Genomic DNA, 16,619 nt, shown 5'->3' on the forward strand with positions numbered 1-16,619 from the left:
GTCGAACTCCAGGCCTGGTGGGCCGTAGTGGTTGCTGGTTTTCATTCTAACCCTTTTCCTAATCATTGACCAGTTTTCACTGCTAATTAACTCCTTTTCCCTTCATTTTAATAGCCCTGTTTTTAAGGATTCAGTCCTCTGCATTTATTCCATTTCTTCATTAAATGACAGCCAAACAGAAATGAGACGTGAAACGAGCCAACAGATGACCAGCTAAACTGGGATTTCAAACTCCTACTAATTTCACGCCAACCAATCTCTTAATGAGAAGCTGATTCTTGATGTTAATTAAACCCGTTATTAAATTCCACGACTTCTTGCTTCTCTCATTCTACCACAGCAGACAGTTCCAGAACTGTTGATTTTTCTGTTTTTTCTAAGAACGCCGTTAAAATGTTTTAGTCACTTCAGGGATCATCCTTACCGAGACCTTCACCTTTCTTTATTTTCAGATATTGTGTGATGGGCACAGGTGAGCTGGTCATGTGGCGGCTCGTTTTGTGTCTCATTAGTGTTTGGCTGCTAATTAAGGAAACAGAGACGACCAAGGGGTCTGAGTCACGTTAATTAAAACTAAGGCAAAAGAAGGTAATTAGCAGCAAAAACTGGTCACTAATGAAGAAGATGGTTGGAATGAAAACCTGCAGCCACTGTGGCCCTCCAGGACTCGAGTTCAACTCCCGTGCTGTAGCTTTAAATTGTTTCCTTGAAAAACCAAAAGATTTAATTAGAACATTAGAAGACAAATCAAATGTACCGTGGATACCTACAGTCACCCACCCTTCTCTCACTTTCACCCTTTAACTCAAGAGGAACATCATTACCTTGATTTAGAATCAGCGCCGGAGCGTAGATCGCTATTCCAGTGTATAGGAGCTGCAGATTCAAGAGAGGAGTTATTAACAACATGACTTCCATGATGAGACATTCCCAGCTTTCTCCAATCAGCAACTGGCCGAACCACTGAGTGTATTTAGTACGACACATTCAGAAAACTCAACCGCGTCTCCTGCCTCCTGGAAAATCCAGACTACAGCCAATATGAAGAACTCCTAAAGCCCAAATTGACTGCTGGCATTTTTGGATTTTGGCTTTAAAATTATTTTCCTGGCCACCCACTCAGATAACAGAGACCTGGCAGTGAGATACAATGCCAAGCAGAAGACCCCTCAACAAGCATCAGACTCTCGGAGCCAACTGTGAGAAAGCTAGAAGTAATGTAGGCAGAATCACCTCAGTCTTGTCCAAAGAATAATGACATTGACAAACTTGTTTCAAAGCCAAGGGGTTCAACGCCTAAGCTTCTAAAAGAAATTTGGTAAAAATGTGTAAGATAGGAGTTGGTGGTAAAAATGCTTTCATCAGAAAGTTTGTGATCTACGTTGTAGTAGTGCTTCTTAAAATGTCCTACATCTCCCAGTTGCCCCGGTGATGTAACGCTATTAGAGATCTTCGGACCGAGAAGGGCTGCTGGGAAGAACACTGAACAAGTGAGCCCATTAAAATAAAAAAGAACCTAAAAGACGCTGAAGAGGACCACGATCATCTATTTGTTGTTGTTCTTCTTCTTTCAGCTGCTCCCATTAGGGGTTGCCACAGCGGATCATCTTCTTCCATATCTTCCTGTCCTTGTCATCTTGTTCTGTCACACCCATCACCTACATGTCCTCTCTCACCACATCCATAAACCTTCTCTTAGGCCTTCCTCTTTTCCTCTTCCCTGTCAGCTCTATCCTTAGCACCCTTCTCCCAATATACCCCTCATCTCTCCTCTGCATATGTCCAAACCAACGCAATCTCACCTCTCTGACTTTGTCTCCTAACCCTTCAACCTGAGCTGACCCTCTAATGTCCTCATTTCTAATCCTCTCCATCCTCATCATACCCAATGCAAATTTGATCATCTTTAACTCTGCCACTTCCAGCTCTGTCTCCTGTGCCACCATCTCCAGCCCATATAACGTAGCTGGTCTCACTACCATCCTGTAGACCTTCCCTTTCACTCTTGCTGATACCCGTCTGTCACAAATCACTCCTGACACTCTTCTCCTCCCATTCCACCCTGCCTGCACTCTCTTCTTCACTTCTCTTCCACAATCCCCATTACTCTGTACTGTTGATCCCAAGTATTTAAACTCATCCACTTTCACCAACTCTACTCTCTTCATCCTCACCATTCCACTGACCTCCCTCTCATTTGCACACATGTATTCTGTCTTGTTCTTACTGACCTTCATTCCTCTCCTCTCTAGAGCAGATCTCCACCTCTCCAGGGTCTCCTCAACGTGTTCCCTACTCTCACTACTGATCACAATGTCATCAACAAACATCACAGTCCACGGGATCTCCTGTCTAATCTCGTCTGTCAACCTGTCCATCACCATTGCAAATAAGAAAGGACTCAGAGCCGATCCCTGATGTAATCCCACCTCCGTCACTCCTACCGCAGACCTCACCACTGTCACATCTATTTGTTAACAGAAATAAATAATACGAGGGACGTTCAAAAAGTTACCACATTTTCTTAAAAACTCTATTTATTAAGTATTTCAAAAACAAATGACATCACTTTTCTACATAGTCAACTTTGTTTGCGATGCAATTTTCCCAACGTCGTACCACCATTTTAATGCCCAATTACTACTCCTCCCTCCCGCATTTACTGTTCACAAAATATAAAAGTGCGGAATCTTTTTGAACATCCCTCGTAATAATAAATTTTATTTAAAAGTGCCTTTCAAAGTACCCAAGGACACTGTACAACAATATACAGTACATAACATTAAACAGTCCAATATGAAAACATAAATTAATGAGAGCCACAAAAAGCAAAATTAAAACAGAAAGTGAAGCACATATACAGAGTTCTAAAGGCAGGGCATTCCATAACTGTGGCCCTGAGACACTAGAAGCCCGATCACCCATAGTGCTCAAGGAGTCAGAAGAACGAAGTGAACGTGATGGAGTAAACGGACATAATAAAGAAGACAAGTAAAGTAGGGCCAGACCATGAAGAGCCTTAAACAAGAAAACGATAAGCTTATATGTCTCATCAAGCAATTGGATTACGACTTGACCACCTTGGATTACAGTTTTTGGCTAGATGTACGAATGTGCTGTCCTGTCCCTGCTTGATCCTTTGATTTCGTACTCGTTGGATACGTCGTCATCCTGGGAAGCACTCTCAATCACGTCAAATCCTCACGCCTCATCAGGAACCTGGTAGGACAAAACTTTACATGGCTTTCAGAAGGCTGTTCATGGGCTTTTTCATTCAATTATCCGTCATCCTCTGCATCATCATAATAATAATAATAATAAATTTTATTTATATAGTGCCCATCCAGCCCTGCAAGCAGGTCCTCCAAGTTGCGTGGAAAACTTGGGGGTTGGTGGCAGGATTGGCACTCCAGCCACCGTAAAAAACCTCACACTCTTCAGTGTGGTGCTGAGGTGTCACCCATTGCACAGATGCTCACAGATCTCAATCCGGGTGGTTTGCTATCTATCTATCTATCTATCTATCTATCTATCTATCTATCTATCTATCTATCTATCTATCTATCTATCTATCTATCTATCTATCTATCTATCTATCTATCTATCTATCTATCTATCTAAAGATGCAGTACATTGTGAATGTTTTCATCCCCCTCAGCGTTATCCTGTTTCATCATATTACAATCTGCAATCAATATGGATTTTCATTTGGATTTTATGTCATTGAGTTAACAACACGGTCCAAATTGTTGAAGTGGAATGAAATAAAATGTGTGACGGATGGCCAGGGCCCATGCCCGGCCGGGACGCCCCTGCAGCATATGTACCAGGGGAGCAAGCATGGGAAACACAACATCTCCCCCTGGATGCTAGATGGCAGCCTCCATGGGTTGCAGAGGTGCCTTGGACTCCCACAGGGCTTCATGGGGGTTGGAGTTTGGTGCAGCCATGTTGGGTTCCGCAGGCGCCACCAGGGGGTGCTGCAGCAGGAGCGGCTGGACCCTTCTGGGCACTAGTTTCTCCACACCCAGAAGTGCAGCCGGATGTCGGAAATCAAGCACCTGGAGCACTTCCGGGTGCCCAATAAAAGGAGCCAGTGGCCACCACTCAGCGGTCAGAGTTAGGTGGAGGAGGACGAGATTGCCTGGGAGGAGTGCTGGTGCAGGAGAGGAAAGTGTGTGGTGTGTTGATGCTTTGCGGACTGTGTTGTGGCTGGGGGACATGGGGAAGACGTGCCCTCCAGCTGAAGAAAAATTAAAGTTTATTTATTTTATACGTGCCTCCAGTGTGAATCTGTGCCGGGTCAGGCACCTATATAGCACCTTTTGTTACAAATGCCTTATATAAATATAAAAAAGTCAAAACTGAAACATTGGGAGTGTATACAGTATATATTTGTCCCCTTTGCTATGATACCCCTCAAAAAGATCCTGTCCAAACAATCATCTTTGGAAGTCACATAATTAGCCAATTAGGGTCCACCTGCGTCCATTCACAGTGTTACCTGATCTGTCACATGATGTCCTGTTCTGAAAGGCCCCTGACTTTACAACGTCACTAAGCAAGCAACATGAAGACCAAGGAGCACTCCAGACAGTTGTGGAAAAGTAAAGATCAGGATTGGGTTATAAAAAAAAATTATCCCAAACTTTGAATATCCAACTAAATCTATTTTAAGAAACTGGAAAGAATATGGTGCCACTACAGACTTGAAAAGAGCAGGCCCCCCACCAAAACTCACAGACTGGCCAAGGAGGGCATTCATCAGAGATGCAAAAAAGACATCAAGGAGAACACTGAAGGATCTGCAAATATCCACAGCGGTGATGGGGGTATCTGTCCACAGGACCACTTTTGGCTGTACACCCCACAGAGCAGGGCTTTATGGAAGAATGGCCTGAGAAAAGCCATTGCTTAAATAAAAAATAAGAAAACTCATGTGGTGGACTCCTTAAACCCATGGAAGAAGGTTCTCCGATCCGATGAGACTAAAATCGAACTCTTTGGTCATCGTGGGTAACGCCATGTGTGGCACAAACTCAACACTTCCCATCACCCTGAGAACACCATTATCACGGTGAAGCTTAGAGGTGGCAGCATCACACTGTGTGGACAAGAAAACTGGTCAGGATTGAAAGAAACATGGATGGCACTAAATACGGAGCAATTCTTGTGGACAACTTGCTTGAGTCTGCCAGATATTTAAGACTGGAATGAAAGTTCACTTTCCAGCAGGACAGTAGTACTAGGGTGTTGTACCGTGTTAGCCATTATGAATGTAGTGACAAGTCAAGCAAAATGACCCCTTTTATTGGCTAACTAAAAACATTACAATATGCCAGCTTTCGAGGCAACTCAGGGTCCTTCTTCAGGCGAGATGTAATCATTGCCAACAGGACAATGAATGACCCCAAACAGAGTACTAAAGCGACACTGGAGTAGCTTAAAGGGAATCATTGAAATATCTTGGAATGGCTTCTTCAAAGCCCAGACCTCAATCCAATGGACAACAGCCGCTCCTGCTGCAGCACCCCCTGGCGGCGCCTGTGGAACCCAGCATGGCTGCACCAAACTCCAACCCCCATGAAGCACTGGGGGAGTCTGAGGCACTGCTGCAACCCATGGAGGCTGCCATCTAGCATCCAGGGGGAGATGTTGTGTTTCCCATGCTTGCTCCCCTGGGACATATGCTGTAAGGGCGTCCCAGCTGGGCATGGGCCCCGGCCATCTGTCACACATTTTATTTCATTCCATCCATCCATCCATTATCCAACCCGCTATATCCCAACTACAGGGTCACGGGGGTCTGCTGGAGCCAATCCCAGCCAACACAGGGCACAAGGCAGGAAACAAACCCCGGGCAGGGCACCAGCCCACCACAGGGCACACACCCACACACCAAGCACACACCAGGGGCAATTTAGAATCACCAATGCACCTAACCTGCATGTCTTTGGACTGTGGGAGGAAACCCACGCAGACACAGGGAGAACATGCAGACTTCACGCAGGGAGGACCTGGGAAGCAAACCCGGGTCTCCTAACTAGCGCTACCCACTGCGCCACCGTGCCACCGCATCATGGCATAACTTGAATATTGTTATCCACCATCGCAACCCATCGAACTTGAAGGAGCTGGAGCAATTTGGCCTTGAGGAATGGGCGGAAATCCCAGTGGCGAGGTGTGCTAAGCTAATAGAGACATTCAACAAGAGACTGGCTGCTGGAATTGCAGCCAAAGGGGGGCGCTACATAGTATTGACTTTGGTTTGGGGGGTGAATACTTATGCACATTTAGGAGTTAAAAAGATTTTGTACCTTGAAAGTGGTAGGCAAGTTATGTCAATTAAATTGTGCTAATAAAAAAAAAATATCAGTTTTAATTCCAGGTTGTGACGTGACCAAACAGGACAAACACCGAATACTTTCACAAGGTGCCGTATTCAGCTGTAAGTAACCCACTAAGACCGCTGTCTTTACAGTTCAATCAGCTCGCAACAACATTCATCATATTGCATTAAACATGCAATGGAATTTTCGGGATTAAAGTACTGTAATCATATCTGTTCTAAGACAATTCACTATGTAACAAATTTTTATTTTTATTTTGTTCCTGGGTACAAAGTGTGTTCTCCTAACCCGTTATGCCTGAAAAAAATAGAAAATAGCTGTTGTTCCACAAAAACTTTTGTGCTTTTGTGATCAGGACAATGGTATTTTGAAATTTGTCTGTTTTCGAGAAAATTCTCGATTCGCATTCAATACTGAGTAGTCTTCTAGAATATTCTTGAACTGTTAGAATTGTCCAGACGTTTCTAGAATTTTCCAGAATTATCTAGAACTTTCAAGAAACTTTTAGAGCTTTCTAGAACCTTCTTGGACTGTCCAATAGCAGTCATACAAGTATAGAAGCACAGGTGACTCGAACCAACAATTCGGTTTATGTTATTTTTTTGATTTGATTTAGATGGCATCAACAGGTTGCTTGCACCCAGCAGATGCATTTTGCTACGTCTGTGGACAATTTATAAAGACAAGAGCGAGAAAGTATTCCGTGAAAGCATGTCGTAAGATGTGCGAGGCCTACAAGGCATACTTCGGCATACCTGTCGGGGATCAAGACAAGCCCTGGGCACCTCATTTCACATGTGAATATTGCAAGAAAACTCTTGAAGGTTGGTACAGGGGAGAAAAGAGAGCCATGAAGTTTGCTATCCCGCGAATTTGGCGGCAACCGACTGACCACTCAAGCAACTGCTACTTCTGCATGGTGGATCCTACCAAACGTCACACTGGCAAGAATGCGCCTCAAATCGTTTATCCAGACATTTCTTCTTCCATTGCCCCAGTACCACACTGCCCCAAGCTGCCTGTTCCCACTCCTCCGAAGAGGGATCAGCCATCTTCAGGAGACAGCAGCAAGTCAGACAGCGAGGAAGATATTGCAGATATCCTTGACGCTCATCTTGACAAATTCAAGGAGAACATGGGAGCTTACTCAGAGGAGCAAGGCGAGCGCTTTCATCAGGATATACTGGACTTTGAACATCGTTACCACGGACAGTATAATGAAAACATGATGGGAGACTACATTTGGGGGCTTCTTCGAGAAAGCGATTTGCAGTACAGTCGCAAATCTAGAACACCTACTCATTTCTGAACCTTTTTGAGTAGTTTTGACTGTCTTTGTCTTTTTACCATGCAAGTGTTGTTCTTTATCAGACCACATGAACGAAAATATAAAAATTCCCTTGTTTTGTCACTATAAATACAAAATTTTCTGGGCTGTGGTCATAAAACCAAAGTTTGTGCTGAATGCAGTCGTTTTTCCATAGGCTTTAGACATAAGCAGTTGAAATATAACTCTTGGAAGCCAGGAACAAAAATTGTGTTACATAGTGAGATGATCTTTTAATGATTGTATTATTATGGAAGCAACAATCAGAATAGTCAGGAAGGAATCGGGCATCATTTCCGATTTGTTCTTACCGTTGCCATTATAAACTGTAAGGCAGCCAGCGTCTGTGTAGTTTTGCCAAACCTCATCCTCAGGTACTGTTAGAGAAAAGCAAAACAACAGCAGCTTAGCGGAGGTGAATGTGTCACAAACGGAAACGGATCTTGTGGCACCTCACAGCTACGGGGACCTGAATTCAAGTATGGGCTGACCATTGGGACCAGAGGGGCAATTCTGGGGGCCATGCTGCTCGGCCGCAGATTTTGAGATCTACAGAAAATGGTTTTATTTGGACTTTGGAAATGTATTGTTACAGCACATGAGTTTGCCTTAAAAGTACTGAATGGAGAAACATGGGGACAAATCTTTTGTCATGCAGACCATTTATGATGACTTTCAAAGGCACTGAATACTTTTGCACATCACTACTGTATATTTGCTTCCTTTGGATAAAATCTTACATCAGCATACCATGTCTTTCCACTGTTATCCTGACGATATTCAGATTTATCTCCGGCCCAAGCCCATGCACTACCATCACAAGCCACTTGCTGTCTCAGTAAGCTGTTCGGCCACCCATCTTGTACAAACTTGACGGTGCCAGTCATTTGTTGACCAAAAATAAATTTGCAAAGCATTTCTAAAATCCTCATTCTGGGGTATTATTGAGTGTTGCTTGATATGGGGAAAACAAATTTAAATGATTCTAGTGCAAGGATGCAATATGAAGGTGAGGTCGGGGAGCATGCACTGGTACAACGCGTTGCTGCACCCACCACATGACGAAACAGCTCGGGATCCTGGTTGGCAACCGCCCAGGCAGACACACAGTCCAGTCCCACCATCCGGAAAAGACCCTCTATCTGCCACATCCAGGTGTTACAGTGCATCCAGAAAGTATTCACAGCGTATCACTTTTTCCACATTTTGTTATGTTACAGCCTTATTCCAAAATGGATTAAATTCATTTTTTTCCTCAGAATTCTACACACAACACCCCATAATGACAACGTGAAAAAAGTTTATTTGAGGTTTTTGCAAATTTATTACAAATAAATAAACTGAGAAAGCACATGTACATAAGTATTCACAGCCTTTGCCATGAAGCTCGAAATTGAGCTCAGGTGCATCCTGTTTCCCCTGATCATCCTTGAGATGTTTTTGCAGCTTCATTGGAGTCCACCTGTGGTAAATTCAGTTGACTGGACATGATTTGGAAAGGCACACACCTGTCTATAGAAGGTCCCACAGTTGACAGTTCATGTCAGAGCACAAACCAAGCATGAAGTCAAAGGAATTGTCTGTAGACCTCCGAGACAGGATTGTCTCAAGGCACAAATCTGGGGAAGGTTACAGAAACATTTCTGCTGCTTTGAAGGTCCCAATGGGCACAGTGGCCTCCATCATCCGTAAGTGGAAGAAGTTCGAAACCACCAGGACTCTTCCTAGAGCTGGCCGGTCCTCTATGGAGAGAGGAGAACCTTCCAGAAGGACAACCATCTCTGCAGCAATCCACCAATCAGGCCTGTATGGTAGAATGGCCAGACGGAAGACACTCCTTAGTAAAAGGCACATGGCAGCCCGCCTGGAGTTTGCCAAAAGGCACCTGAAGGACTCTCAGACCATGAGAAAGAAAATTCTCTGGTCTGATGAGACAAAGATTGAACTCTTTGGTGTGAATGCCAGGCGTCACGTTTGGAGGAAACCAGGCACCGCTCATCACCAGGCCAATGCCATCCCTACAGTGAAGCATGGTGGTGGCAGCATCATGCTCTGGGGATGTTTTTCAGCAGCAGGAACTGGGAGACTAGTCAGGATAAAAAGAAAGATGACTGCAGCAATGTACAGAGACATCCTGGATGAAAACCTGCTCCAGAGCGCTCTTGACCTCAGACTGGGGCGATGGTTCATCTTTCAGCAGGACAACAACCCTAAGCACACAGCCAAGATATCAAAGGAGTGGCTTCAGGACAACTCTGTGAATGTCCTTGAGTGGCCCAGCCAGAGCCCAGACTTGAATTCGATTGAACATCTCTGGAGAGATCTTAAAATGGCTGTGCACCGACGCTTCCCATCCAACCTGATGGAGCTTGAGAGGTGCTGCAAAGAGGAATGGGCCAAACTGGCCAAGGATAGGTGTGCTAAGCTTGTGGCATCATATTCAACAAGACTTGAGGCTGTAATTGCTGCCAAAGGTGCATCGACAAAGTATTGAGCAAAGGCTGTGAATACTTATGGACATGGGATTTCTCAGTTTTTTTATTTTTAATAAATTTGCAAAAATCTCAAGTAAACTTTTTTCACGTTGTCATTATGGGGTGTTGTGTGTAGAATTCTGAGGAAAAAAATGAATTTAATCCATTTTGGAATAAGGCTGTAACATAACAAAATGTGGAAAAAGTGATGCGCTGGGAATACTTTCTGGATGCACTGTATGTGGGTGTCCCTTTGGCCTGGTCCAGCTACTTGGGTCCTCAACAATGAAGATCCTGCAAGCCAGATCATCCATTGCCATAACTGACGCTCCCTCACAATGCAGGTCATGTGCCTCATTCGAGACTCCAAGAGCAACACAAAGTCAAACCAGTGGTACCCAAGGACTCTCTGAAGAGACACACGTGAAAGAGTCCAGTCTTCATCTTTGGTCACTGCATAGTGTCCATGTCTCACAACCATAGAGCAAGATATGGTTGCACCTCAGACTGTCTCCATGCTTTTCTTTCCACGCGGGGGACGCTCTCCACGTCAGAGCTGAACATGATCAGATACAGGCCATCATCTGACCATGGAGTGCACCAACCATCCGCTTGGCCAGAAATACATCTGCCCATCCATCCATTATCCAACCCGCTTTCTCAACCCCACCTCAACCCAATGGACAATCAGTGGCATAACTTCATCCATCCATCCATTATCCAACCCGCTTTATCCTAACTACAGGATCACAGGGGTCAGCTGGAGCCAATCCCAGCCAACATAGGGTGCAAGGCAGGAAACAAATCCCCGAGCAGGGTGCCAGCCCACCACAGGGCACACACACACACCCACCAAGCACACACTAGGGACAATTTAGAATCACCAATGCACCTAACCTGCATGTCTTTGGACTGTGGGAAGAAACTGGAGCACCCAGAGGAAACCCACACAGACACGGGGAGAACATGCAAACTCCACGCGGGGAGGACCCGGGAAGCGAACCTGGGTCTCCTTACTTCGAGGCAGCACTGCGCCACTGTGCCACCCTAGAATTACAAATTGATTTTTAAAGTTTGTCCTGTTTCACTACTACATGGGCGGTGCTGCGGAGTGGACAGCTAGTAGTTGATAAAGGCATGATAGGGTAAATCCAATTCACAACACCAAAAACTGCTAAATTCTAAAACGTCTTACGACAAACTTAATTTGGAAGTCAAAGGAATGCCTGTCATTTATTAGATTCCAGTCTGTCTGTCAAATTGAACCCAATTGAATCGGGTCGTTCAGGATGTGATACAGCAATTCGGCCATCTCTGAGGGAAGAAAAGAAAAACCCTGCAACGTGACTTTGGGGTGAGTAAGATGCACGTTAATTAGAGCCACAAGGAAATTAATGATTTTGTTGCAGTCTTTATAAAAATTATGCATTATTGTTTGGTGCTGCTGGCGGCTCCAAAACAATGGGGCTGATTTTAAAGGGTTAATTATTTTAAATTCATCTTTGGAATGTGGGAGGAAAAGCAAAATCCCTCATGGACAGGGAAGGGTGTGCCAACCCTGACCCAGACTGGGTGAGCATTGAACCCGAGTCTCCTACAGCTGCCACTAGCCAGCATGCTGCCATGTCACTCCTGGCTGATTCTAAGCATTTCAAGGCATACATAACTAAAAGCAATGAAGACAGTGACCACTGACTCGTCCTTTTCCTATTTTTTAGGACAAGCTCTGCCCACCCCACCCCATCCCTAACATATTCAGTAATAGTGACCTGATTGGTGCTGGTAATCCTTAGCCGATAAAACACTGGCAGGAAGAAGTACGCAGTGAGCGCCGAGTTGATCGTTTGTCCCAAGCACATATAGAAAAACTTCATCCCATAGCGGTAGGCTTCTGTCGGGACCCCCAGCACCTGAACGGCTGACATGAAGCTGGCAGAAAGGGAGAGGCCCACAGGCAGAGCTGTCATCCTCCGGCTGCCCGTGAAGAAATCCTCGGTGTCCTTATCTCGTACCGTCCTGCTGCGGAAAGCCTGCAGCATGCCAATGGACATGGAGATGAGCAGCATGGCAGCAAACACCACGTAATCAGTCCAGCTGAAGGAGACCACCTTTGGAAATGGAGAGTGGGGGTCCATTTCAGCTGTTTCACGGAAGAAAGAACATATATTGTATTATTCATGTAAATAGATATGATACACACACACACAAATACATGTATGTGTCATGGCTTAACCAACTTTTCATTCCTTGATTCAATTCTTCATTTGTTATCAAACATTGGATGGTGTTTCCTTTTAGGGGGCCAAAACAATACAATACAATACAATACACAGAACAGGACAAATCCTCAATACATTCATCCATCCATTTTCCAACCCGCTGAATCTGAACACAGGGTCACGGGGGTCCTCGATACAGTATAAAAATAAAAATTTTAGAAGTACGGAGCAGCATTTAACAGTAGATGATATCACATAATAGGATTTGGATATATTTAGAGTCCTGGAGACCTCATCCATCAAGCTGCCTCCCCCATTTGGCCACCCCGTGGCTGAAATAGCACTGGGCCAGTCAATCTGATGAAAGGACCCCTCTTTCCCATGATTCCTGCGATCCTCCATCAGGGATGACTTTACTTTAGGCAGGCAAAACAACTTGGCAGGTGGGCTGTGGCCCCAAGTGCTACATTTGAGTACCGAGAAGAAAAACAGAATAGGTGAGGGTGAGTAACAAATTCTAACTATCATGTTACTTATGTTTTAGTGCTAATGACTAACAACAGAGATGCAGTCTGTACAGTTAATCAGCAGCTCTAGTCAGGGTGTACTAAACTGAAGTAATGAGGCTTCAGCCGGGATTTAAAAGCTAAGACCGAAGGGGGCATCTCTTATAGTAGCAGGCAGACCAGTCCACAGTTTAGGGGTCCTGTAACTAAAAGCTCGACCTCCCCCTGTTATTTTATTAATCCTTGGAATGATAAGCAGACCAGCATCTTGAGATCTTAATGTGTGCTTTGGTTTGTAAGTCATGATTAGTTCCGACAAGTAAGCCAGACCTCGGCCATTTAATGCTTTATATGTTAAAAGGAGGATTTTGAAATCTGCCTTAAACTTAACCGGGAGCCAGTGTAAGGATTTAAGAACTGGAGTTATGTGTTCATATTTTCTTGTTCTTGTAATAATTCTTGCAGCCGCATTTTGGATTAACTGGAGGCTGAATAAAGAACAGTCTGAACATCCAGTGAACACCGCATTGCAGTAGTCAGTCCTACTAGAAATAATCCTAGAGATACGGCGGTAAAAATCACATAAGAGAAAATAACTTAGCTTTCTTTACTGACGATTTTACGCGGCATTACAGACGGAGGAAGCCTATAGCAAGACAATACTTTTATCAAGGAGGGATCTCGATGTATACAGTCTGCCATTTTCCGTCGCTGCGCTGGAAGGCTTTTCAGGACAGATGACGATATCACCCATCCGTCCATCAGCTTCAAAGTGTTTGGCTGCTGTCCAAGTCTTTTCATACTGTCTTCTCCATGTGCAGGCCCTTACTTAGGTTCCAAACAAGGGAAGGAGAGGATTCCATTTCATCTCAAACATACAGAAATAGTACAATGCCCATTTTCGTATTTGTACCTGTCTCTCTTCAAATGTTTGCCTAGCAGTTCTAAATGCTGAGAGCCCCTGTGTGCTAACTTTGGCCTGGTCTGTACATGTGAGTGAATTTATAAAATAATTTTTGTACAGAGCACAGTGACATTAAACTTACATTCTTATTACAGATGGCCGTAAATTTTTTGAATCGCAATCAGAGTAAGGTTATCGTATTTGGACCAATGGCTTCTGATGGGGGCTGTCAGGGATCAGCACGGCTAATTAGCTGCGTTTTGCAAACCCCACGTCAAAAATCGTGGAGTTATCCTTGATTCCAATCTTTATTTTAATAAACAGATTTCGTCCATTGTTAAGAGCTGCTTTTTTCAGCTTAGACTGCTTACTAGAGTCAAACCGTTTCGGGGGCACTCTGATTTGAAGAAGGTATGCCATGCTTTTATTATACCGCGCCTCGATAATTGCAATTCACTTTATTCTGGAATCAGAGCTTTCGAGGCAACTCAGGCCCCTTCTTCAGGCAAGATGTAAAGATTACATCTTGCCTGAAGAAGGGGCCTGAGTTGCCTCGAAAGCTTGCATATTGTAATCTTTCTAGTTAGCCAATAAAAGGTGTCATTTTGCTTGGCTTTTCTCTACATTCATAATGGCTAACACGGTACAGCACCCTAGTACTTCTGGAATCAGTAAATTTCATCTTTCTCGGCTGCAGATGGTTCAGAATGCTGCTGCTCGTTTTCTTACTGGGTCTCAGAAGGTTGTGTCCATTACTCCAATCCTGGCCTCGCTTCATTGGCACCCAGTTGAATGTAGGATTCATTTCAAAATTTTACTTTTGGTTTATAAGTCGCTAAATGGTGTTGCCCCATCCTATCTGGCCGAGTTGCTGGTTCCGTATACACCAGTCCGCTCTTTACATTCCTCTCAACAGCAATTGTTGGTTGTGCCAAAGTCTAAGATGAATACTAGGGGTGATCGTGCCTTTGTACTACTAGCACCAAAGTTATGGAACGCTCTGCCAATTGAAATTAGGTCAGCATCATCAACCCAAATGCACATAAATCAACATAAGACGTCTGTTGCTACGTTCTGTGGCTGCTGTTGGCACATGTTTGGCATCTCAGGTGGCAGTGGCTTCGATACGGCACCTCGATGGTCAGCAGGAATGTACAGTGGGCTGGCTGTCTTCGCACGCAGGTGGTTGTCGGTGGTGGTCGCAGTGTGACGCAATATGGTTTGTACCTCTTGTCATCATAAGGGGAGGTCCTTCTAGGCAAACGCTGCTGTAGGTGCATCAGCTACACAAAAGTGTTCAGCACCACAATCATCTGGGGATCGATCTGAAGATGCTGGAACCTCACTTTCATTTTTCATATCCATCTCCAGATCACTTGCATCAAACTCAGTGTCCGACAAGTCAGAGTCCTAGTCAATGAAATTACGTAAAACATCCATGGAGTGTTTTGCTTTGCACATTCGCTTTGGTCTTTTGCCAGATGTCGATGCCATTTTAGAGGCTGTTTGCACTTTGCTACTCATGCACGCATAAGCAATCGAGGTTAAATCAACAAAGCTACGTAACTGTCCTTCTAGCAAAGAGAGTTGAACTAATACATAAGGGCGAGTTTTGTTGCAGTTTACAACTGATTACCGTTCACTACCCCTGAATTTTGATAAAAGTCGACATCAGCCCTGAAAGAGTTAAATCAAGACTTAAAACACACTTGTTTTCGATTGCTTTTAACTGTATATGAGTAAGTCTGGTATCAATTTTATTAATGACTAGCAAAATACCCACAGTACTTCTTTAAAATTTTTATTAAGAAGAAAAGTAAACTTTTTTAAACTGAGGGAAAATATACCAATAATTATTTGTTAAGGATCTCTTTGTATACCATGTTGTCAGTTTGGCCCCCCGGGTGTAATATGACCAAGCTGTGTGCTGAGCTTACTCTTGAGCATGCAACGTACAGTTGGCCATGTGAAAAGCAAATCTTGCCTCAAATCAATGCCAACCTTTTGTAGGGTCTGTCCCTGAGACTTATTAATTGTCATTGCAAAGCAGAGCCTTACTGGAAATTGGAGGCGTTTGAATTGAAATGGGTTTCATTGATAACTTCGCATCCACCTTTTGAGAGTTTAAACATTCATAAACATCAAAGTGTCCACTACTCAAATCGTCACCTGTGAATCTAAGATGTTTAAGAGGCATTGGCGGTTGTCCAAAGGTGTAAAATATTTGGCCATTTCAGTACACTTGAAAGCGATTATTAGTATTATTACATGTTTAAGGAGGCACCTGGAGTACGTCCGAGTTCATTACATGTAACCATGTTTACATGTAATAGAATACAGTAAAAAATATCTGATATTTCTTTCCATATATGTACCTTCAGTGCCTTTACTCCTTGTCGCCGTGTGTCTGAGCCTCTCTTGATCATCACTCCCATGAAGGCTGCTTCTCAGACTCTGTCATTTCAGGCTGACCTGCTTACTTCCTGTCTACTCTTATGTCTCCCATTTTCAAAGGCGACTCTCAGCGTGCCTCCTATACCTTTACTCCTCCTCCTCTTGTGTCTTCTTGTTATGATTGCATCACCAAAGCCAAACTAACCAATCAGATTGCTCAGAGGGACTGGGTACACACAGACTTCAGCATTCTTTCCCTACAAGGGTTTTTTTGGGAGTTTTCTTTGTCTTCTTAGAGAGTCGAGGCTGAGGGTCTGTCAAGAGGTAGGGCCTGTTAAAGCCCATTGCGGCAGTTCTTGTGTGATTTTGGGCTATACAAAAATAAATTGTATTGTATTGTATTATATTGTATTATACTGAAAATGTATTCATTGTGTCTTTTATT

General features: G+C 44.0%; 1 protein-coding gene across 1 annotated transcript in view; it reads right to left on the minus strand.

Moving 5' to 3' along the window:
- Positions 1 to 12,286, minus strand: part of slc5a5 (solute carrier family 5 member 5) — a 73,395-nt gene extending 61,109 nt beyond the window's left edge. The window contains exons 1-3 of the mRNA XM_051935432.1: positions 11,921 to 12,286; positions 7,989 to 8,054; positions 825 to 876 (exon numbers count right to left, since the gene is read on the minus strand). Coding sequence (XP_051791392.1) covers positions 825 to 876; positions 7,989 to 8,054; positions 11,921 to 12,286 — 484 coding nt within the window. The remainder of the gene's footprint in view (positions 1 to 824; positions 877 to 7,988; positions 8,055 to 11,920) is intronic.
- Positions 12,287 to 16,619: the final 4,333 nt, after the last annotated feature.

Source organism: Erpetoichthys calabaricus, chromosome 12 (assembly GCF_900747795.2).
Source record: "Erpetoichthys calabaricus chromosome 12, fErpCal1.3, whole genome shotgun sequence".
Classification (NCBI taxonomy): Eukaryota; Metazoa; Chordata; class Cladistia; order Polypteriformes; family Polypteridae; genus Erpetoichthys; species Erpetoichthys calabaricus.